Here is a 24,169-nt window from a genome sequence, read left to right as displayed (position 1 = left end):
AGCCCTTCTTTGTTTAAGCTTGTTATCTAATGTGGCAGCAGATGTCCTTTGGATGCTCCAGCTTCTGGCTTGTCCAATAGCTTGGTGATTGATTCCAGGAGCCCCAATGTGACTGATCTTGGCAGTATAGATAAATGCAGTCTGGATTAGAGCTGGGAAGGCAGTAGAAGGATAAAAACCTTTGTTGCAGCTAAGATTATCAGGCTTTGCTTAGATGACTATCTTTGAGGACAAAATCCTTAGTTTAAGCAGAGGAAGCAAAATGGAAACACCTCCATGAATTCCTACACCCTTCCACTGATCCTCATTATATCTGAAGGTGTGAATAATTGAGTCTAAGTGTTTTTTTCCATTGTGTTTTCCTTCTCTCTCTTTTTTTAATCACAAGTAGTTGGAAGTGCTTTAAAGAAAATTAAAGGGAAGAGGACTTGGCCCAGTGGTTAGGGCATCCGTCTACCACATAGGAGGTCCGCGGTTCAAACCCTGGGCCTCCTTGACCCATGTGCAGCTGGCCCATGCGCAGTGCTGATGTGCGCAAGGAGTGCCTTGCCACGCAGGGGTGTCCCCCGTGCAGAGGAGCCCCACGTGCAAGGAGTGCGCCCCATAAGGAGAGCCGCCCAGCACGAAAGAAAGTTCAGCCTGCCCAGGAATGGCACCACACACACGGAGAGCTGACACAACAAGATGATGCAACAAAAAGAAACAGATTCCTGTGCCACTGACAACAACAGAAGCGGACAAAGAAGAACATGCAGCAAATGGACACAGAAAACAGACAACTGGGATGGGGGGAAGGGAAGACAAAAAAAAAGAAAATTAAAATTGGCCAAGAGGATACACCAGGGCTGGGGGAAGAAAGGAAGGGCTAGTTTTGCATAGGGTGGTCAGAAAGCAGTAACAGAGCAGAGTCTTGAATAAAATAAGGTAAAGGAGTGAGCAGGGAGGTGACGGTGGAAACCTCTCCAGGCAAAAGGAATAGTAAGAAAGGCTCTGAAATAAAAGTCATCTGGACGACTGAAGGAGAGCCAAAGACCAGAGTGGGAAAGCGGAATGAGCTTGGGGGAGCACGATGGCAGATGACAATAGAGAGCTGGAAAGGCCATTGTTTTAATATGCCATTTATTAGAATAATTTCTCCAAGTAATGGCTCAGGGTGCCTTCTTGCCACATCCTGTTGTAACTTACAGCTACATCCCACATTAGCTTAGGGACAAACAAAACAGTTTTCCCTGTTTTTTTGTCCCCTTTCAAAAGAAGAGAGTACTGGAAATCCTCAAAGTGGCTTGGGGTAACGTCTCTTTGAGGCTACAAAATCATAACACAAATCATTGAACCCTATTAATTTTTGCAAATTGACATTGATTTTTCAGGACTGCAAATCATCATGCTTTATCAGCTGTGGATTGTTAGTCAAACATCCTTTGACAATAAAGCTCCTTTCTTCAGGAAGTGAGATGACAGTGAAGCAGGCTGGTTGGACATTGTTCCGTCACCTCTAAGAGTCGTATTTGGACTAGCAGCACAAAAGGAATGAAGACTCTCAGGGCCAGCTCAAGACCTTCATGCGCAGGAGCTGCATGAGAAGCGACATTTTAACAAAATGCCTAGGTGATTCCTGTGCCCATTCACGTTTAAGAAGCACTGCTCTAGCATGATGCTTTAAAAATCAGACAGTTACATTATTTATTTTCTCCAAGTTTGAGATACATTTCTCTTTCACAACACTTGCCACACATGACACTAGGGTCAGTGGTAAGTCTGTGTCTCAGTCCACGGATGAGTCACCACGTCTGATCACTGGGCGTAGAATGATTAAGCCTTTCAGTCAGTTCTAGGCAGATGCCAGTGTGGTAGTCGTCTTCTCCTGCTTCTGGAGAGGCTTCTGGATTAGGATTTCTGTAGGAAGTCTGAAGATTACTTTGGTTTTGGCCCTGATTCTGCTGGTGCTTTGTATGTATTATCTTATTGCCCCTCAATAAGCCCATTTCCCAGGGGAGAATTGCCCGAGATCACATGACTAAAAGCACAAAAGTGGGATTCAGAATCAGATCTGGTTCCAAATCCCTTCTTTTTCCCATGCTGTCTCCTATTATGGAAACACTGTAGCCCTTAACTTTCTTATCTAATTCAATTTGATGAGAGGCAAAACATCCTTCTACTTCCAAAATCATTTTTGATGGTATATTGAACTCCTAGGAAGGTTATTGCTAATTAGAATAAATCCTATATTAATTATTAATAATCAGCATCATCTTGATACTATTGACTAAAAATCAGTAATTCACTGTTCAGAGCTCCTTATACTCTGCAAGCACCCAGCTCACAGTTGTAGCTTATCATGTATTATATTTTTTGGAAATTATCTCCTTACTTATCTGCCTTTCCCACTTGGAACCCTCTTATGAGGAGATGGGTAGGATGATGTTTCTTATTTATGTTATATACCAGGAGCAAGTGGCATGTTTTACATATATTTAGTGCTCAATAAATATTGATTGAACTAAACCAAACCAAACCAGTAGACACACAAATGAGCTAGGAAACCCTCCAATTGTAGGGGTTGTTCACATCAATATCTAATGTAAATCCAGCAAACCACCATTTCATTGTGCCATATAGGATTCATTTCACATACCAATTCTTTTGATGGGCAGGGGACTTCTGTTTTACATGTCCCTAGTGAGCCACTCAGGGATGTTCAGTGGAATAGTAAGTTTGAAGAAAACAGGCCTGATATTAGAATGGAAAGGCAATATGGCAAATAGCCATTGATATGGTTACAAATGATAATTTTAAAAAATGAATATGTAACTTGCCATTGGGTTAAATTAGGTCAGTGTTTCTCTATTGGGGGATGCATGTTTCAAAGTCTGGGGGCATTTTTGGTTATCACAATTGGTCCTAGTGGTTGTCCTACTGGCTTCTAGTAGACAGAGGCTGGAAATGCTGCTAAATGCTTTAAATGCACAGGGCAACCTGTCTCCAAACAAAGAATTATCCAGCCCTAGAAGGCAATGGCTCTGATTTAGATAGGCCCTCACGGTAGTGCTGGGAATTTAGTTTGTTTGTTTGTTTTTTGCTGGTCCAATGCTTGCCTAAGCACATGACCTCTGATATCCATGGCATCTCCAGGATTGAATGAAAGAGGGTCATTGTCTGATGATGACCCAGAGGCACCACATGTTCCAGAACTATCTTCTAAGCCACCTTAGGGCTCTGCCCTTCCTTCCAGATCCCCAGTACCTACCATCCCAGACATGTCATTATATCTGCCATTTATGTTTATGTATATGCCCATCACCCATAACAATAAATACCTTGTTGCCAGAGAATATTTGTCTTACTTCATTGCACTCCACTGGGAACAATTTTTTATAATTCTACCTTAAGATGTTTTGGCATTTAGGGCATGGTGATCATGCTTTATGTTAGAGGTTTGCAAAATTAACAAGCTGTAGCTCAGTTTCCCCTGATATGCATTGGGAAAAGGCAAACCCCCACCCCCATGTCTGAGGGCATGGCCCTTCCCCACAGATTAAACAAAGAAATGACATAGAGAGGGGAATAGAGGGACATGGAGACCTTCCCTACCTGCATAGCAGAGGGAGATAAAGAAAACCTTTAATCCCTACAGATCAAAGAAACATCTGCTCCTGCAGCATTCCAAGAAAGCATACCTCTCTAACCCACTATTCTTTAGTCATTATCAGGGAAAATTTTTATCTCTAGGGCTTCCTATTGGTCCCTGCACCTCACTCAGACCCTTGACCCCCTTCCCACTATCATTTCCCTGCCTAGGAAAGTTCTGTAAAATTCAAGTCCCCCCTTCCAGGAGTGGGCTGAAGTCTGTTCTTCAGACCCCCTCCATTGGGAGAGCTTCTTAATAAATTTTCGGCCTGTAGTCATATCAGTCTCCGTGTCCCAGTGAACGCCATTTTTCTCCAACACTTTATTTATGGAATTTGATAATTTTACTGTTGGTAATCTGTAAATAGTCTATAATAAATTGCAACTAACTACAATGTGAAGTGACCAGAACTGTCTGTTCTTCCACCATTCTGGATAAGTTAGGGTCAAGGTACTTTATTCAGATTTGTGTTCTGGGGATCAGAATTTAGGTACGTTTTGGTGTTTGAAGTTAGAAGATAGGGAATTCCTTAAGGTCTGTTTTCTTCTTTGGTTGCCTGGTTTGTGCCGATATTGTGCTTCTCTGGAAAATAAAATGGAAACTTCACTCACACAAGTAAAAACAAAAACCTGATTTGTCCAGATAGTTATTTGTGTCTGTTTAAACTTTATATTTAAACCTTTGTTCTTATTTTTTCCATGGCTATCAACTGAGACCAAGTACCTTGGGCTTCTAATAGAGGAAAGAAGACAGATTCCAAGGATCTTTGATCTTTTCAAGCTTGTGTCAATGTAGAAAACTCACTAACAGTTGAACAACAATCCATAGGATTTTACTTTATTGCTGTCAGAAATTGGTTTTCTTTGGGACTCTTTTAGGTCAGGAATTTTAGTTCAAATGCAATTCAGAAAAGCCACAGCATCTCCAATGATGGCAATATGTACTATGCACTCACTATGTGTCTGGCACTATTCACCACCCAAGCAAGTCATGAGCTGACTGGAAGGCTACTCGTTTATTATCACTCCCACTTTACACAAGAGGAAGCCTGAATCATAGCAGGTAAATGCTAGAGCTAGGACTCCACACCCTGCCTGGCTCCAGGTCTCTCAGCCTCTCACAGCTTTATAAGTCCAATCACAACTAGATCACCTCTGCTATCCTTGGAGAGCTTTGTCCCTGAAGTGAAGGGCCCTACACAATGGGAGAGGAAGAAATGGATGGCTAAATACACTAATACAGCGCTGTCTTGCTTTCCAGGTTTTGGAGGTGCCTTGGGCTACCTTTTGGGTGCCATAGACTGGACCCATCTGGAACTGGGAAGAGTGCTGGGCACAGAATTTCAGGTCATGTTCTTCTTCTCTGCCTTGGTGCTCACTTTGTGCTTTATGGTTCACCTGTGCAGTATCCCTGAAGCCCCACTCAGAGATGGTGCAAAGAACACTTCCCCCCAGCAAGGCCTCCAGGCCCCTCCATTGTCATCAGACAGAATGTCCAAGTATGGCTCTATTGAGAAAGTTAAAAACGGTTGTGTAACCCCAGAGTTGGTAATGCTGGGAGAAAAACACAAAAACCTTCCTGAACAGGTAAGGAGGCAAATTCTTTTCCTATTACTTGGAAAAAATATTCTGCTCTTGCTCATTTTCTTTTATTTTAAAAAAATTATCCTTTGCCTTTGTTTGTCTGATGCGAAGAGTCTTGTGAAGTCTAATTGAATAATCTCCACTATTTATCCTTTGGCATTAAAACTTATCACTTCAGGAAAAAATGAGCCCTCTTGTGTCTCACTCCTTTCAGACTTCCAAACCAGGAAAGATAAAGGCAGTTACGAAAAGTTAGACCATAAGAGAAGCCCAGAACCCTCCTCAGACCAGAAGAAATACCTTTATCTCTTAAATTAGGATTATAAATCTGTTTCTCCAAATGGCAGCATCTCCTGTTTGGTGGCTGGGTCAGGCATGTTAAATTTGTGTTTTGTGAGTTGATTGGGTGTTCCTCTTAGGCCATTTCCAGTGAACTGCACAATAAATTCATTAGGTTAAAATTATAAAGAAGACTCTACTAAAAACAAGAGAAATGGGACTGGGTTAAGATGAAATGATCAAAGAGAAAAATCTAGAACTATGCTGACAATACAGTAGCCACAAACACCATGTGACTATTTAAATTAAAATTAAGTAAAATTAAAACTTTAGTTCCTTATTTGGACTTCCACATTTCCAGTGCTCAAGAGCCACAAGGGGGAGCTAGTGGCTACTGTACAGGACAGTGCAGATACAGAACATCTGTCATTGTAGAAAGTTCTATTGGACAGCACTTGTGCAACTGTATCCTCCTTCAGGCTGAGTTTGAATGCCAGCCCCTTAGGTATATAGTACAAAGAATCCCCTTATTGGCAAAGGGTTGTCAGAAGACCCGGGTTCAAATCTTGTTTCCTCTAGCTGGCTGACTTATGTTAGTCATTCAATAAATCATGGTCAGGAACTGCTGAAGGGTAACCTAAAGGTTAAGAGCATGGGTATTCAAATGCTGCCTGTACCTTTAGGCTGTATGGCCTCAAACAAGCAGCTTAAATTCTTTGTGACTCAGTTTCTTCTTCTGTAAAATGAGAAAGCGATTTTATGTACCTTCAGGGTTTTTGAGCAGGTTGCATAAGATAATCCATGTAAGGTACTTGGAGTGGTTTCCAGCACATAGTAAGGTGTTAGGTCTAGGTGCTGCTATTTTGAGTCTGGCGGAAGGCTGAGTGCTCGAAGCACAGACAGGGAGCAGACACAATCTGTAAAGCATCAGTACTCTCAGACAGGTTCTCTGCATCTCATATCTGCTGGCTTGCCTGACTATTTTCTAGGACTATTGGGATCTCAACTATGATAAAACATGTAAAGGTGCTTTTTAAAGTTTATGTCAGTATATAAGCATATTATAATCAGTACTCATTCAGCAAACCCATAAACACAGGGGATGGGATGCTCAGTGAGTATAGTAGTGATAAAAGTTGTCAGGGACTACCAACTTGGTGAATAGGGAAAGGGCTTTGGAACAATCAAGTCAGGGTCTCACTCTCAACTCTTGAATGGGTTAGGGTTTAGGAGACCCAAAATTACAATGGCTTATACAAGATAAAAGTTTATTTCTCTCTACTATAAAGGTCCACATGGATAGGTCAGGGCTGACTTAGGGATTCCACAAGGGGCCAACAGCCCCTTCTGTTTTGTTGCTCTGCATTTTGAACATGGAGCTTCCATCTTTAACTCCAAGATAGCTTCTCAGTTATTACTGTTGAGTTCATATTTCTGCCAAAAGGAAGAAAGAGAAGGACACACTTCAAACTCTGCTTTCCTACCCTTTACCAGAACACAGTCACGTGGCCGCACCAAGCTGCAAGGAAGATGGAGAGTACAGTTGTTAGTTAGAAGCCATACACCCAAATAAGCTTCTGTTATTCATGAGAAAGAGAAACAGGTATAGGGACCACTTGTTAGTCCCTCACAACTCACTAGCTCCTCTACCTAGTAGCTCTGCAAATTAACTTAGTTGATCTTAGGGTTTGTTTTTTTTTAAAGTCTAAATGGACAATAATGATTTCTCCCTTAGAGAAAAGTTCTAGGAATTAAATATGATTTGGAGGTGAAAACATCTTGCCTAGTGATTTACAAACAGCAGATAAATAGCTTACTTTTACAAAGCATCACAAACTCAGAATTAACATCTATGCAAGTTTAAGGCATTGTGGCAGACAGGATTTGAGGAATGTATTTTAAATAATGAGAAAGAAGGGGGAAAGTAAATTACTAGGTATTTTCAAATGAATGCAATTTTATTATCTTCATGCCCTCCCCTTTCTTGTCCTCTTGAGGAATCCTGACTCATTTGTGAAGACTCTGTAATGATTTCCCAATCCCCCCAATCCAGAGACTGTCCTTTTGTCCCATGGATTATGATATTCAGTCCTCCTTAGGAGCTAATTCACATTCTGTGCCTGTTTGCTAACTTGTTTGTCTTTTCCGCACCAGATGGTGAGGAAACTCCCTGTGGGCAGGTGTGGCCACTGGTCAGTTTTCCCATTCCTAACATTTACTTTGATACCTGGCATATGGGAAGCAGACAACAAATGTTTGTTTCTTTAGTTGTTGAATGAATGTAGTAAAAATGATGGTGTCTTGATGAAGTGTGGGTCCTGCTGGAGCTTGATTAGGTGAACAGTAAAACTCATCAAAATGAGCCACATTGTGCATGGTATGCTCCTTTATTCATGCAACAACTACTAATTGAGAATCTGCTCCCCACCAAACACAGTGTTGAGCACTGGGAGACTGTAGTGAACAAAACAGAGCTGGAGTCTAGCAAAGTGTGACAATGTGTTGTTTTTTGTTTTTAGTAAACTTTTATTTTATTTTTATTTATTTCTTTCCCCTTCTCCCCCTTTTCTCCCCCCCCCCCCCCCCCCACACACACACACAGATGTCTGCTCTCTGTCCATTCACTCTGTGTTCTTCTGTGTCCACTGGCATTCTTGTCAGTGGCACCCGGAATCTGTGTCTTGTTTTTTTTTGTTGCATCATCTTGCTGCATCAGCTCTCCGTGTGTGTGGCACCATTCCTGGCAGGCTGCACTTTTTTTCACGCTGGGCAGCTCTCCTTATGGGGTGCACTCCTTGTGCATGGGGCTGCCCTACGCAGGGACACCCCTGAGTGGCATGGCACTCCTTGCGAGCATTAGCACTGCGCATGGACCAGCTCATCAAATGGGTCAGGAGGCCCTGGGTTTAAACCTTAGACCTCCCCTGTGGTAGGCGGATGCCCTATGGTTTGGGCCAAATCCTCTTCCCATGATTTCAGTAAACTTTTAATTTTTGAATAATTTAAGTCTATAAAAGCATTGCAAAGAAAGTAGAGGCCCTGTTTCACTAGATTCCCCTAATAACATCTCACATATGTGTGGTACATTTGCTCAAACTATGAAATTAACATTGGTATGATGATACTATTGACTAAATAGCAGACTTACTTTCATTTCATTCATTTTTCCACGAATGCCCTTTTTCTGTCCCAGGATCCAATCTAGGATGCCATATTGTATTTAGCTAAGTGGTTTATAAAGTTTGAAAACTGTACTTCCTTTCAATAATATTTCAAGTAAATACTTTGGGTACTTACAGTCAGTTGAAAATCTTATTTACATTTATTAAATTATGTGTATGAACAAAAGCAATAAATCTTAGCAGCTAGTTTTAAAAGTCTATAAATAGTTTTTCTCAAAGTAAAGTGTTCCCTCAAGTATTGTTTGTTCTATTAATTTGCTTAGGATTTTTCCGAAATTAATGCAAACGTAAATGTCAATATTGCTGGTGTTTGAATTTACAAAATTCTTACTAAGTAGGATCTGGCTAAGGGAGGCCTCATTATATGAACACGGTAGCCTTGGAGTGGGGTTTCTGTAGTGTACCAACCTGACTTACAACTTGCCATCCTGATGAGAGAATAAATGGAAGAAGATAATCTTCTATTCATCTAATTCCACCACTAGCTTCTTCTCTAGTATGAGAATATTGTTTTCCATAATATGAAAGTATGAGAATAGTTCTCCTGAGACTTGCTTAACCCACCTTTCCTTATACCAGGATGCCTCTGAGAGAACACCCACACTCAAATCAGAACTCTGGTTTTATGACTACTAGTTAGACTAGTATGCAATTCTGCAAGACCACACAAACTATACATACATAGAACCATGTAATCATTAAAAGAAATGTGTGTTTTTGAATATTTATTTAAAACATATATTAGGCAAAACACAGACACACAGAAAATTATCTCCATTTTGGGAAAAGTTTATACATATCTAGGGAAAAATGGAGAGGAAATATACCAAAATTTTACTTGGAATTTGTTTCATAAGGTGATGACCTAACAGGTGGTTTTAATTTTCTTTTTTAAACTCTTCACTGTATTGAAATTTTCTATCATGAACACGTATTACATTGAGAATAAGGAAAACATGATGTCATGGCTTAAAGAGCAAAATAAGGCAGGGTTTTACTAAAAATAAGTAGATATTACCCTGATGGATTATCACTGCCTTTTGGACTCAGCGTCTCCCAAGCATTGGCCACCAGATCATCATAAGGCTCAGGACCTGCCTCATCCAACTCATAGGCTACTGTGAGGATCAAATGAAATCAACTAGGTGGAAGCCCTTTGAAAGGCATAAATCCCTCCACATTAGTAATCATATGTATAGTACAATTAAGTATTCAGTGTGTGCCACATACATAACACAGTAGTCTCAAGATGGATTAATTATTGGTTAAAAAACAAAGCAAAGCAAACAGAATAATGTATCTTAGGCCCAGAGCCAAGCAGGGCCACTACTATTCCAAATACACATGTTAGGAGGCACATAGCTCAGCTATGGGGGTCTGCATCATGCCAGGTCCAGGGCATTGACCATCAAAATGAGGTTGGCCATGCAATTTGAGGACCACGACTTTGTTTTTAAAGGCAGGAGAGCTGAATTATTTCAGAATTCAATTTGTATCCCATAAAATCCACCTTCAGTTGCTTTATGCCATAAGTTGCCTCTTCATCATTTAAGTAGTGTCCTTTTGAGTGTACCCTTTTTTTTTAGGAGATACCAGAGACTGAAACTGGGACCTTATGCATGGGAAGCAGGTGCTTAACCACTTAGCTACATCTGTTCCCTTTGAGTGTACTTTTGAGTCATTCTCTCTCTTCCTGATGGCTCTATACTTTCTTAACTGATAAATCCTTCCCTTCACCACCCAGTCTCCAGCTGACATTGGAGCACAATACATAGAGAAATGCAATTCAAAGGGCTCAGAGCTATTGAAAGGACTTTACCAAAGGAAAGGATGAGTCAGGGATTTGATGCCAGCTGTACCTTCATTCTGAGTTCAAATACCAAAGGGGCTTTGATTATTTACCTTCCTCACTTCTACAGAAATATTAGGCACAATTTAAAAGCTCATTTTTATTTTTAGAGGAAAGGAAAATTAGGTTAACAATGAAAGCAGACTGAGAGTTGTGTGTAAGGGAGAAACAATATTTGCAATGAGGCTGAGTGCCTGTTGGCAAGATTCATTTTTTAAATTGTGCTTTTTGAGAGAAAAGAGGAAAAATGAAGCTAAATCATTAAGTTTGAGGCATGAACACCAGGCTCTTGTTCCTTGGTCTATTCCTTTAGTTACTTTTTCCTGTGGTTGAGGAAAAAATAGTCATTCTGCATTACATTTCTGTTATAATCATCACTTATTTTAAACCATATATTACAAGCAGAAAACAGATACTTTTCCTAAATCCCAGGGTATGTTTATACTTTTTAAACCAGTGAAGTAGAAGAAAATTGGTACAGACAAGGTCAATAGGCTAAATACTACAAGAATGATGAATTAAACAATCAACTGTACAAATAATATATTTAACTTACAACAAGTATGGTTCTCCACAACAAAGAAGTAAAACATGTCATATAAGATTAAGAGTTGTAAAAAATAAATTGTTACAATTAAAATAGAAAATCTCCAGAAACCTTTTTATAAATAAACCAACCAGAATTCAATTTCATTTTGTCAAGATTTAGAATAAATAAAAATCTAACAAGAAAGACCCATCTTCGTAAGATAGTTAATGTTTATATTCTCAGGATCTTCAGGGCATATGACTACTCAATATTTCTGGGGCTCCTTTCTTCTCTTATATGACAATATGTTAAAAGCTGTTTCATTCTTTGTGTTTCAAAGCAATTGTGTCAGTGGTTCAGTTTCTCATTCCTTCAAAGTTCCTGTAAATGAAAAATTATAACCTCTGTTTTTAACATAATTCATGCCAATTAGAAAATTTGAGACTTATGTATTCATTTCTTACTTATTTTCGAAGTTTTACATGGTTCTCACTTTGGACTCATAGGGCTCATTTATGTGTGTCAACTGATGATAGGATCCAGCGGAATGACATGGGAGCAGGCACCTGGCTGAGAACAGGGAGTTGACCGGCTCTCTGTATTATCTATTGTGGCATAACAAATGCTAACAAATTCAGCAGCTTGAAATAATGCCCATTTATTAAATCTCAGGCCAAAAGTCTGGGTGGGCTCAAATGAGTTTTCTGCTTAGAGTCTCAGAAGGCTGAAATCAAGGTGTCAGTAGAGCTGCAATCCCATCTAGAAGTTCTGGGAAGAGTCCACTTCTAAGCTCATTGATGTTGTCGGAATCCAATTCCTCACAGTTATGGGACTAAGGTCCCTGCTTCCTTACTGACTGAGTCACTCTCAGCTCCTAGAGATCACTCTCAGGTCCTTTCCATGAGGCCTCCTCCAATCTTTAAAGATAGCAATGGCACGTTAATTCCTTCTTGCGCTTTAAATCTCTGACTTCCCCTTTTGTTACCAGCTGAAGAAAACTCTCTGCTTGTAAAGGGTTCATGTGATTAGGCCAGGCTTATTTGAGCTACCTCACCTTTGATTAACTCACTGTCAACTGTTTAGTAACCTAGATCACATCTGCAAAATCCATGTGTTGTAATCATGAAAGTAACATCAGAGGATGGAGATTACAGGGGCCATGAGCCTACCACAATCCCGGAGTTCAGAAATTTACATATTTTACTGATCTAAGGGCTGTTTTAGATCTGAGGTGCGGCAGCTTGCTCGGTCGGTAGAGGTGGGGTCTGGCTGCGGACGAGGGGTCGGTCCAGCTCTGGACGAGGGGTCGGTCCCGCTTGGGACGAGGGGTCGGTCCCACCTGGGACGAGGGGTCGGTCCGGCAGCAGACGAGGGATTGGTCTCACAAGGGGTTGCGCGGTTCGGCTGACGGGGTCGCCCGGCGAAGCCGGCGACGAAGGGGTCGCCCGGAGAAGCAGGCGACGAACTGGGGACAAGGGAGGCCAGGCCCTTGTCGGGGGCTCTCAGGACTGGAGGGCCCACGGCAGAAGAACTACCGCGGAGACAAGGTAAACACGCAAGTCCAACTTTATTGAGGGAGAGGCAACAGTTTTATAGGGGCTGGGGAAGGCTGATTGGTCGAAGCCACGCCCTGTTCTGATTGGTTGCCGGCAAAAGGTCAGTGGGCGGTACTGGACGGGGGAGGGGTGGTGGTTAGGGATTGGCTGTCGCTGTTGCTGGGGGAAGGGGGCAGGGTTTAGGGATTGGTGGCTGCTGTTGCTGGGGTGGAGGGCAGACTTGAGTTTCCCCCCCACACCTGGCTGTTGCTGCTGTCGGGGGAAGGGAAAAGGGCGGGCTGGATTTTTCCGCCCACACCTGGCTGTTGCTGCTGTCGGGGGAGGGGAAAAGGGCGGGCTGGATTTTTCCGCCCACACCTGGCTGTTGCTGCTGTCGGGGGAGGGGAAAAGGGCAGACTGGAATTTTCTGCCCTGCGCCTGCGCAGGGAGAAAGAAGAAGAAGGGTGCCGCCCCACAAGGCATCGGGTGGCGCCATCTGGGAGGAGGGGTGGCCGCGGAAGCATGGCTGCCGAGAAGGGGAGACCCGAGGGCACTCTGCGCCCATGCCGAGCTTCCTTCAGGGGTGGCGGTGGGCCCGACCAACCACCCTATTATGGGGGCAGCGGAATTAGGCCTACCGCGGCCGCTCCCCTGCCAGGCCAGCAAACCACACTTCAGCCGGAGGGGTGACCGCACTGAGGCTCATGTCCTTGTCAGTAGACTGTCATTCAAATATAAGAGGCCACACACTATTTGCATCTTAGTCCAAAGCAAGCACCATTCACAGTACCTTTTTCCTTATGTCACCAAAGCCCCAACTTGGGTCTGAGATGGCTAAGTATCCACAATAAATACCTCCTATGAGTCTACTCCATGGAGACCTAGATTTCATGCCCACAAAGAGTGAACCTGTGTAATGGGCAACTGACATAGACACATAACACAGCATGTACCCTGGCTTCAGCAGCTGGAATTCTGCAGAAAGTCATCATGGATGGTCATGACTCTGTTTCATGTTTTATTCCAGACTCAGAGAGCAATGACAATGAAGTTACTGCTGAAGGCACTGGTGAGCATGCCTCCCCACTACCGCTGCCTTTGTATCAGTCACCTCATTGGATGGACTGCCTTTCTGTCCAATATGCTCTTCTTCACAGATTTCGTGGGCCAGGTAACACGCACATCTGTGCACGTGGTCATTGACTCACACCTCAACCCCTCAATTAGCACCTATTGGACTTCTTGTGGGCTAGCTTCTTTAATGAGCACAGCAAGAGTGTAGGGATGAGTACCTTGAATGAATTAGCTTACTGTCAGGTTCTAGAGGCAAAACTACTACCCCCTGGACAAGTATGGAGTCAATCAGCACTTGATCAAATATAAAATAAGGGAAAATCAATGTGAACTATAACAGGTCATGGCTGGTTTTATAAAGGAGGTGCAGTATCATCTGGGCCTTGAAGAGTGAGTAGGAGTTGGAGAGCTAGAAGAGAGGAAGTAAACATTCCAAGTAAGAACAGGAATGGCTTGTATTGAGATGAATCAGAAGCCTGTTGGCTATTACAGAAGATGGGTGGCAGTTCCCTAACTCAGGTGGGGCCAGAAGTGAGGTAGAAGGAGGGGTACTAAAGAGCCAGGGAAATGTTGATAAGATGATGTGATAGACATTTGGTCTTCCCAAATATTCACGAGCAGAGGTTTGATAAGATGAAAGTGGTGACTTGGTCAAGGCAGAATGAGCCTTGTACCCAAGAGGGCTCATCGGGCATGTTTAGGTTGTTCCTCAGAGCTGGAGAAACCAAAATGTTTGAGGAGGGGTCCCTCCTCAAACTGCATTTGTAGCTTAACAGCCCCAAATCTCTCTTTCAGATTGTGTACCATGGGAATCCCTACAGTGCACACAACTCCACGGAGTTTCTCACCTACGAAAGAGGGGTCGAGGTTGGATGTTGGGGCTTATGCATCAACTCCATGTCTTCCTCAGTATATTCTTGTAAGTCTCCCTATCCAAAGGTGTTTTCTGCAGGTCTCTGCTTTGGCAGGATCTTGGATTTGATATTTCTGAATTTGTTTTTAGCTCTTTAAATTACAAGATTTTTGACGAATATATGGAGGTCAGGTAAAACTGTTCTCTTAGAAAGGACCACATGAAGTGTCCTTTCCCCCACACTCTTTATAGAATTCTAGGTCTTATTTTCCTCAGTGAATACCTCGTACTTGGAATTGGTGGGTTTCCAAAAAAGGTTCTCTGGGAAGTAAAAGGAAATCCTGTAAACAAGATGGTGAAATGTAGAATGGGTGAGGGATAGGTTCCCCGCAGAAAGCATTAACAGCAGGTCCAAATTGTACTGGAGTGATATCACTGGTGGAATTTCATAGATGTGCCTGTCAGATCTGTAGATAGAAAATAGGAAGGATGGTTAATATGAGAAGTGACAAAACCAACATATAAAATGATCTGAGCCTGGGTGGGCGGGTGGTATATTATAGAAGCCCTGTTCCAGGATTCAGAACCCCTGGCTTCTCAAGTACCAGCTTTCCATGAGAACTTGAGCCTCTTAACATTTCTGGCCTTTTAGTGTTCTCATTTTCCAAATGGAAATATGAATGCCTGCTCTTCCTCCTATTACTTAACAAAATAAAAGATGCAAAGATGCTTTGGAATGTATGAAAATATATAGAAAGATAAAATTGAACCAGCAGCCAAAGTGAGCCTAAGCCACTAATATTATACTTACAAGACCAAACAAAAGGTCTATGCTGGTACAGAAGAGACCGTAGGGATACCTGAGGACCCTCTTCAAACATTTGAGGGGCTAGCATGTGGAAGAGAGGGTGGCTATTCTGGAGAGCACAATTATGACTGAACATGGCTGTGGCCAGGAAGCAGTTTTGATATTTTTGTAAGGAATAACTCTCTAATAGCAGAAATGGTCCAGCAATGAGACAGGATGGCTCAGGAATTAGTGAGCCACTGGCCAGTAGATACACTTGTTATATTTCAGGATATGGTTGGGCATGGCCCAGATAAATAAGCAGTATGAGGAAGGTGTGCAGGGCTAGAACCTGGAACTTGTCTTGTCTATAGAATTGGAAGTGGTGTATGGAGACGGGCATAGCTGTAAGTGTTGGAAGAAAGGCCAGTTTGGCAGTCTGAACAAAGGTGTATCAGCAGACTCCAGCCTCGGGCCTCAGGGATCCAACAGGGTGTTCTGCCAGGGATGCTCTCCATGAAGAGGAGCCCCAGAGCAGTGGCATGAGGTGGGATGTCAGCAGGTAGCAGATCTTGGTCATGGGCCTGGCTTTCAAGGCTTTGGTCTCAGGTAGATAAGCAAGACTTGGGTGCATGAATCATAAGAGGAACCCATTGGTCAGAACTGCATCCAAGCTTAGGAACAGGTCATGGGAGTAAAACTGATGCTGAGGCCTGGGACATGAGATCATAGAGCAGTCACAAGGATCAGGTGGTGATGAATCCCACGGAGCTGGTTGACAGTTCCTTAAACCCTTAACTCTAAGGTCGGGGTTAGCATTAGGGATTAGGGTGAACTGAGTTGGCAGGGGAGGGTGCAGGGCGAGCTTTTGGGGGGACCTAGCATTAGGGTGTGTTAGTAACAAATTAACCCACATCTCCGTGTCTTGACCCAACAAAGGTTTATTTCTTTCATAAGCCTCATGTCCAGTGCAGGTCAGTAGAGAGCTCTGCTCCATCTAGTCACTCAAAGACCCAGGTTGACAGGACTTTACCATCTCAAGGCATGGCTTTAGAGGACACCATGGTGGGAGAAAAGAGACAGAAAAATCGAGATGGACTTCTCACTACTTCAGTTTCGAAGTGACATGTCACTTTTCACATTATTAGGTAGTACAAACCACATGACCCCACCAGAGGCCTAGGAAACGTAGACCTAGCACTGTGACTCTGCAGGGAGAAAGGGGAAGTTGATAGGACCAGCACTGCTGGTGGGTGTAAGAGCAAGCACATAAAAGGTGCCCCCATTGATCACCTTCTCCAGGTGTCCTGTGGTCTGACCACTGATGTCTTGATCATGTATCAGACAGACTCTTACTCTCATTCCACGTCACCTACCATTGTTGCACCATAGCTTTAAAAACAATAATTTAGGATGAGCATATGCAATTTCTGATTTTCAACTGTTTTTGATGTACAAAAATGTCAGTATTATGTGGTTCAATCTATTTTATTCACATAAAGACTATTGCAAAGCTGCTGTTTGTGCTCAGCTCTCCCTCTACTTAGCCACGTTTCAGCTGTAAGGGTGCTGCAAACAAAGAGATTTCTGCCTTTGAGTTCCCAATACATCCAAACCACTTTACTGCAACCCTAGGGCATGGCCCAGGTTCATTTTGTGCTCGCTGTTATGTAAAAATCTCCAAGCTCTGGGTACATTGGAAATGTGAAAATCTGGCCTGTAAAATGTATGAAGATGCCCCATTTGGAGTAGAAATTTGGCTCCTAAACAGCGATAGCGGGGTCCTGGCCTGGAGTGGGAAGAAAGAAGAGAGGGAGAAGAATCCTAGAGACCATTTCCAGGGGTGCCCGCTCTGTTGCTAAGGTATACTTCCTGTGGGGGTAGAGGGTGAATGTAGGTATTGACCCTACTCTGGTCTCTAGCCCTTTATCTAGCCATAGCACAGCAGGAAATTTGCTTGAAGATCCAGAAAACCTCTTCAAAATATAGCAGAATTGGAAAGGGGGTGCTGACTACAAAAATATAAGAAACTCATGAGCCTAATAATCATAAAACAGTAAAAGTCATTATTTTAAAATTTATGATAGTTAAATGGTGTGGGTTAAAGCTTACATTTACTTTAACAAACCATTACCCTGCCTCCAGCTCTGAAAAGTGAAAATTGCCAGAACAGGTTTCAAATAGCACCTCTATTCTGAAATATTTTTCAATTCATTCCCCCTGCAGCCCAACCCCAACCCAGGCAGAATACATAATTCCACAGCATACCGTGTAAACACCCTCTATTTTCAACTCATCATGTAACATCAGATCCAGATCCAGAATTTCTTTCTAGATGGAGCTTGGGAAGGCAAACTTGCTGTTGGGTTGGGGGCTAGGGTAAGGTGATAAAGCACTTATTTTTGAGCTCCTTTTGTACTTAGATAAATAAGAATAGCTAGACTGAGTGCTGAGGTACAGCCAATTGTTCCTATCAACCACTACTACTCATATCTGGTGCTTAAATCATTCATTTCCTTCCAATCCTAAAGAGAAGCACAGTGTGATGATATAACCAGCACTGGGTAGCAGACCCACCAGAGGGCAGGACAAGCTTGGTCCTTAAATTTATTGGTTTCCATTTATGAATGAGCCATTATTTGCCAGACTTTCAGCCTTTGGACTGAAGTTACTTGTGTTTCCAAATGTCTCTTTGTTCTTCGCCATCTTCTTGGCTGGTCTACACACTTGGATAAGAGCATTGCTTTAGTGAATATTGATGGCATCTTTTGGATCCTGGGACATCTCAGATTACGTCTTCTGCATAAATACACTCACTAAGCAAACAGAAATTGACCCAGCTTTATGCTTTCACTCCCAAGCTTGACAAGAGTCCTCCAACCATGATATGAATTTAAAGTGGAAGTAATGTTGACTTCTTGTCATTTCCAGGGCTTTGTCTTCCATCAGAATGGCCAGAGACAGCATCTAGTTTCATAATTGATTTAAATGTGATACAGATAAAGTTTCTTGTCTCTGTGGTATAGGTTCAATAAATATTTGGATATATATGGAACATTTCATTCTTGATCAGAGATATTTCAAGTATCCACCACTTGTCCCCTGGGTTCATGTGTTCCAAGAGAATGTGCTAGGAGAAAGGTAAGGAATGTATGGATTACAAACAACTAATTAAAAAGGGAGCATCAAACCTAAAGTAAGGGGGAAATGGAAAGGAGAAATGAGTTTATAAGGCTACGAGTTTCTAAAAAAGAGTCTGGAGGCTGGCAGAAGGTTTGCCCTCATGCACAACTGAGCAGAGTCAGAGAGACAGATAAAGCAGATACAACCCCCAGATATTGGTTCCTTTGAGGGCTAAAGAGACCCATGGGAGTTATGGTCATGGCCGATGGGGTTAACTACCAGGGCAGATGGCCCCTCTTTGGAAATGGTGTTTATGTGTGATGAATCTGGACTCAGATGGGATCTCCCTTCATAAGACTTTCATGCTAATGTGCTGGAGGTGCAGTTAATGTTGGGGTTTAAGATATATTTAGGGGATTTGAATCTCTGGACTGACAATGTGATAGCCAGATCCTGAGCCTCAACAGACTCCAGCACCTACAATCTGATTTATTGGACTTACCACACTCAGCTAAGATGGAGGTGAAGAAGGACAACCACCACACCATGGAGCCTAGAGTGATTACAACTGAAAATGGGAGGATTGCATCCAGCATCCAGGTGGAATCTGAGCCTCCTCTTGACATAAAGGTGCAATGGACACAACCAATCCAGTGTCCACATAGAAGAGGTGGCATTGGATTGGGAAAAGTGGACATAATGGACAAAGGGTATGGGGAAAGGCAGGAAGAGATGAGAGGTGGAGGCGTCTTCGGGACATGGAGCTGCCCTGGATGGTGCTTCAGAGGTAATCACCGGACATTGTAAATCCTCACAGGGCCTACATGATGGAATAGAGGAGAGTATGGGCCATGATGTGAACCAATGTATATGAGGTGCAGAGGTGCCCAAAGATGTACTTACCAAATCCAATGGATGTGTCATGATGATGGGAACGAGTGTTGGTGGGGGGGGGGAGAGGAGGGGTGGGGGGGTGGGGTTGAATGGGACCTCACATATATATTTTTAATGTAATATTATTACAAAGTCAATAAAAAATAAAAAAATTAAAAAAAAAAAAAAAAAAAAAAGGGAGCATCAAGTTTTCTGGGATTTTCGCTACCATTAGGGAAAGCATCATAAAAAGTTTTAAAGCACATATTTTAATTTTTAAAGTTAGCTCTACCACAATACATTTGTGAGCAATGTCAAGTTTGCCTGTTGGGAGAGGCACCAAATTGAGTCATCCAACTTCAACACAGCCTCTAAGTATTGAAATAGTGCTAGCCACCATAAACTGGATGCCTTCTATGGGTTAGGCACTGGGCTGGATCATTTCATGGACATTTTATCTCACTCCATCCTGACAACAAGCCTAAAGGAAGCTTTTTTATTCCCACTTTTTTCAGATAAGGAAGCTGAGCTCTTGAGAGTTAAAGAACTTGTTGACAGAGGGAGAGGGAGCCAGTGATGGAGAAATGCTGAGTGCTGTGGAAGCTCTGAGAAGGAGCCTTTTACCAGTCTGGGAGGGGTAGGCAAGTCAGGGAAAGTATGTGCAGAGAACTGCATATTCTTTATCTCCTTCTCTGGTCTGCAGACTACATTCAGGTGGGGCTAAGAGACTCAGATCATTCTGAAAAGTCTGTTGGTTTTAATTTTTCCCAGTCTAACTGTGGGCTGCAGGGCCAAGGTAGGCCTCTGTTTTTATTTTGGTAATATTAAGCCAGACCCTTCAGAATCAGAATAACCCACATTTTTCTTGCACATCTTGTTGTCCTGGGGTCAGACGACCAAGACAGGATTTTCTACCACCTCTCTTGCATCGCTTTGCTATTCAGTTGCTGCGTAACAGTGCCTGGTCCTTCCGTGAAAAAGAAAAACAACCTAGCAAGGCAATTTCAAGCTTTCCATTCTGCAGAGGATTTAAAACTTCTTCCAAAAGCCAGCTGTTTCCAAGCACGGATCAGGAAGTTATTTTGTTCCTGACTCAGTATCAAAAGAAGTCTCCCTAAAAAAGTGAATCTTCAGAAGAAAGGATTGAACTGAGATCATTAAATGTGGTGAGGAACTGCCAGCTGTAATTTCTCCCTTTCTTCTCCCCACAGATCTGCAGAAAGCCTTGGTACCCTACGTTGGATTAAAGGGTCTTTACTTCGTGGGATATCTGCTGTTTGGCCTCGGAACAGGATTTATTGGGCTCTTCCCAAACATCTACTCCACCCTGGCCCTGTGCACCTTGTTTGGGGTGATGTCCAGCACCCTGTACACCGTGCCCTTTAACCTCATTGCCAAGTACCACCGTGAGGAGGAGGAAGTACGTCTTTGACCCTCTACCTGGGGTAACCTCTGGACTTGCCTGAAGGCTGGATGGGATTCGGTAGGAGAGCACTTACAAGAGTTGGAAAATAAGGGATCTTGAGGCAGCAGCACTAAAATGCCCAACTGATGGTAACCATGGTCTGGCCAAGGCATGACCATCACCCCATCCCACCCTTCTCCTCCCCCTTACTCCAAGATTCTGCGCACCTGGTGAGCAGAAGGGCAAGTGCTGCTGTGCCCCTTGGTCTGGTTAGGAAACTTGCCCACAATCACACTGAGACCAGGAAAGGGAAACCAGGTCTTCTGACAACCGATCCACAGGTCTTCCCAGTGCACCTGCAGCATTTCTGGGGGTAAAGACTCCCCACCCCCAACCACCTCAGAAGTGCATGGCAGAGTTTCTGGGAATTATTGGTTGAGGATAGGAAATTCATTGGCAACACTTCCCTGGGAAGTCCAGGTTTTAGTGAGGCCCCGTGTGCTGGTGAGTTCACCCCGTTGTGCTGCCTGGGGGGACCCCTGCATCTATGCTTTGGGTCTCAGGCTCAGCGTAAGGCCATAAGCCATCCTTTTAGGAACACCAAGTTGAGTTTTTCTGCTCTAAGATCACTACCTCTTCTTATCAAATCATGAGGCTTTCCCCCGTGAAAAGAGGCTTACATTTCCTTAGCTGGAGCAGCGATATGAAAGCTAAAGTGTAACTCCCAGTTTCATCCATCACATTGTGAAACCTCAACAACTCTGAGTATATATGTCCATGTGACTAATTCTGGACTTCCTTCCCACCATATGACCTGGCAAACACAGTCGGGCCGAGGCGCACAAGGAGTCAAAGTCTGTCAAACATGGGTCATGATTTTGCCCATCCCTCAGCAAAACTTGCTGTTAGTATTTCGTTGCATGGCAGGGGTTTTGCTGTTCAAGAGGTAGTTACCATGAAGAACTGGACCTCTGTGAAGAGAGTTACATGGTACAGAGGTAAAAACACGTGAGCTCTGGACTCAGAGACACCTGGATTCAAATCCTGCTTCCCCGACTTCACAGCTGTGTGGCCCTGGAGATGTCACTCATTTATTTACTTAAATATCATTTAAAATGCTTGACTCATTTTTAGACAAGGTGATATATTCACGTGGTAAGGAGCTCCTACCCTTCCCCACCCATGCGTTTCCTATCTCCTCTCCCCTTGTCCCTTATAGGTAATCACTCTTATTAGTTTTTATCTTTCCAGTATTTTTAATGCAAATCAAGCAAATGTGACTCTTAGCATCAGAAGCATCATTCAAACTTCCAGAGCCTCAGTTTACTCATCAGTTCTGTAATACCCACCTTACAGAGTTGCTGGTTGTTGGAAAATTAAATGAGATCATGTAGGTGATGCGCTTAGCATAGGTGCTTACTAGCACCTGGCAAAGACTAAAAAAATAGTACTTAGTATTATTGTCATTACCATGGGGAAAATGATAATAGTATATGCCATCTAAGGAGGTGGTGAGTATGAAATGAACTAACACACGGAAAGAGCCTCACACAAGGCCCAGCACATAAGACAAAGCTGGTAACTGTCAATGTTATTAACAAATTCAGGCCAATTATCAAATATTAACAAAATATATTAACCAAATATCAACCATACTTTGAAATGGTTCAATTGCTTTTTTATGTTGCTTTTCCAAGGTGTATGTATTTCAACATCCTTCTTAAAATATTGCATTTTTAACACAAAGCAGGAGCAGGAAAGGAATGGCATATTTCTACTACATTGTAAGCATTTTCCCTTAGTGAGAGATAATTTCATACACATAAACCATATGTGTTAATGGTAGAATTTAAGATTTTGTGGCAGGTGGGCAAACAGTCTTGGGAGGAGTGTGGAGCTTCTTGGTGTCCCCAAAACTGGGGTTGGCAAACTATGGCCTGTGGGCCAAATGCAGCCCCACCACCTGTATAGCTCATAAGCTAAGAATTGTTTTTACATTTTTAAGTGATTGGAAAAAATCCCAAACAAGAGACTATTTTGTGACAAGCAAGAATTACGTGAAATTTAAATTTCAGTGGCCATAAATAGTTTTATTAGTACATAGTCATGCCCACTCACGTAAGTATTGCCTGTAGCTACTTTTGCATGGCTACCTCAGAGTTGAGTAGTTGCAATGGAGGCCTTATGAACTGCCAAGCCAAAAAAAGATTTACTCTCTGACTTTATTCAGGAAAAATGTGCTGACCCCTGCCCTCAAGGACAGTTCCATGTCAGTCAAATGCTGTTCCTGTGCTTCCCTTGCAGAAGCAGCAGACCCTGGAAGGGAACCCGGATGGCAACGCCAGGGGAAAGGGCGTGGACTGTGCCGCCCTCACCTGCATGGTCCAGCTGGCTCAGATCCTGGTGGGAGGAGGCCTGGGCCTTCTGGTCAACATGGTTGGGAGTGTCACTGTCGTGGTGATCATGGCCTCCATGATAGCACTGATTGGCTGTTGCTTTGTGGCTCTCTTTGTTAGATATGTGGATTAGGTCAATAAAGAGACATTGACCTCAGACACCATGAAGCATTTGCCAGGAAATCAGTCTTCTGTAGCTCTACATTTTTCTGGTCTGCCTGTTGGATGCCCTGTGCTGTGTTTCAGCTATGGTTATCTGTCCCCTCCTCACTTTCAGGCAGGCTTCCACACAAGACAGACCCCATATTTCAGGCAGCATTTGTCTTATAGAAGGCTGAGCTCTGCCTCCATTCGCTGGTGGCAAAGGGTGAATGTGGCTGGTGCCATCTACTTGCCAAGTTTTTCTCACGGCATCTCAGTGCCAGGGTATGGAGAGACCGGGAGTGCTTTCTACAGGACATTCTAGGACTTCACGAAACCATAGAGGCAGGCTAATTCCACATATGACGTTTGGGTTTCTTCTATGATTTGATTTTGTTTTAAAGTCTGGGGTCCACATACAATCTGGGGGCCATCTTTTTCATCAAATACACTGACACTCAAAATATAGCTCCTTAATGATCTCCCCACGAGTCTGCTAGAACTCCTCGTGTTGGGGAATTTGCCATATTAAAACAGCTTGTTTCATTAACATATGTGGAAATGTTTCTCTCTAGCCTTCACCCTTGTTTCATCCTCTGGAATCAATATGAAAATTTTTCAAACAGCCTTTCCATTTTTCCAATGAACTTCTCTTCTCCAAGCTAAACAGGTTTCTCTGTAGTCAGATCCTTTCAACTGTTTCTCACATGGTGAGCTTTTCACCAGCCTGTAGAGCCAGCCTGGATTAGTAGAAAGATTGTGAGCCTTGGAGCCAGGTTGGTTCTGAATCTTGGCTCGGCCATCAATTAAAACAACAACAACAACAACTGCTTAACCTTCCCAAGCTTCACTTGCTCATCCATACATTTGGGATAGTTGTGATGAGCAATAATATATAACACTGGGTACTTACTACAAGTCAGCCACTGCTC

At 42.9% G+C, this 24,169-nt stretch overlaps 1 protein-coding gene across 4 annotated transcripts in view; it reads left to right on the top strand.

Annotated features, from left to right (window-relative positions):
- The window catches only part of SLC45A2 (solute carrier family 45 member 2), a 37,668-nt gene extending 13,881 nt beyond the window's left edge, over nucleotides 1-23,787 (top strand). For 2 of the 4 annotated variants that reach the window (XM_058307639.2, XM_058307636.2), the window contains 5 exons: nucleotides 4,889-5,214; nucleotides 13,613-13,756; nucleotides 14,455-14,578; nucleotides 20,507-20,715; nucleotides 23,005-23,787. In XM_058307639.2, the coding sequence (XP_058163622.1) occupies nucleotides 4,889-5,214; nucleotides 13,613-13,756; nucleotides 14,455-14,578; nucleotides 20,507-20,715; nucleotides 23,005-23,229 (1,028 nt within the window). In that variant the 3' untranslated portion in view covers nucleotides 23,230-23,787. The remainder of the gene's footprint in view (nucleotides 1-4,888; nucleotides 5,215-13,612; nucleotides 13,757-14,454; nucleotides 14,579-20,506; nucleotides 20,716-23,004) is intronic. The other 2 variants (XM_058307637.2, XM_058307641.2) reach the window with 2 other exon arrangements.
- The last annotated feature ends 382 nt before the right edge of the window (nucleotides 23,788-24,169 follow it).

The sequence above is a fragment of the Dasypus novemcinctus genome, chromosome 2 (genome assembly GCF_030445035.2).
Source record: "Dasypus novemcinctus isolate mDasNov1 chromosome 2, mDasNov1.1.hap2, whole genome shotgun sequence".
In the NCBI taxonomy this organism is placed as follows: Eukaryota; Metazoa; Chordata; class Mammalia; order Cingulata; family Dasypodidae; genus Dasypus; species Dasypus novemcinctus.
This window is presented reverse-complemented; position numbering and strand designations above follow the sequence as displayed.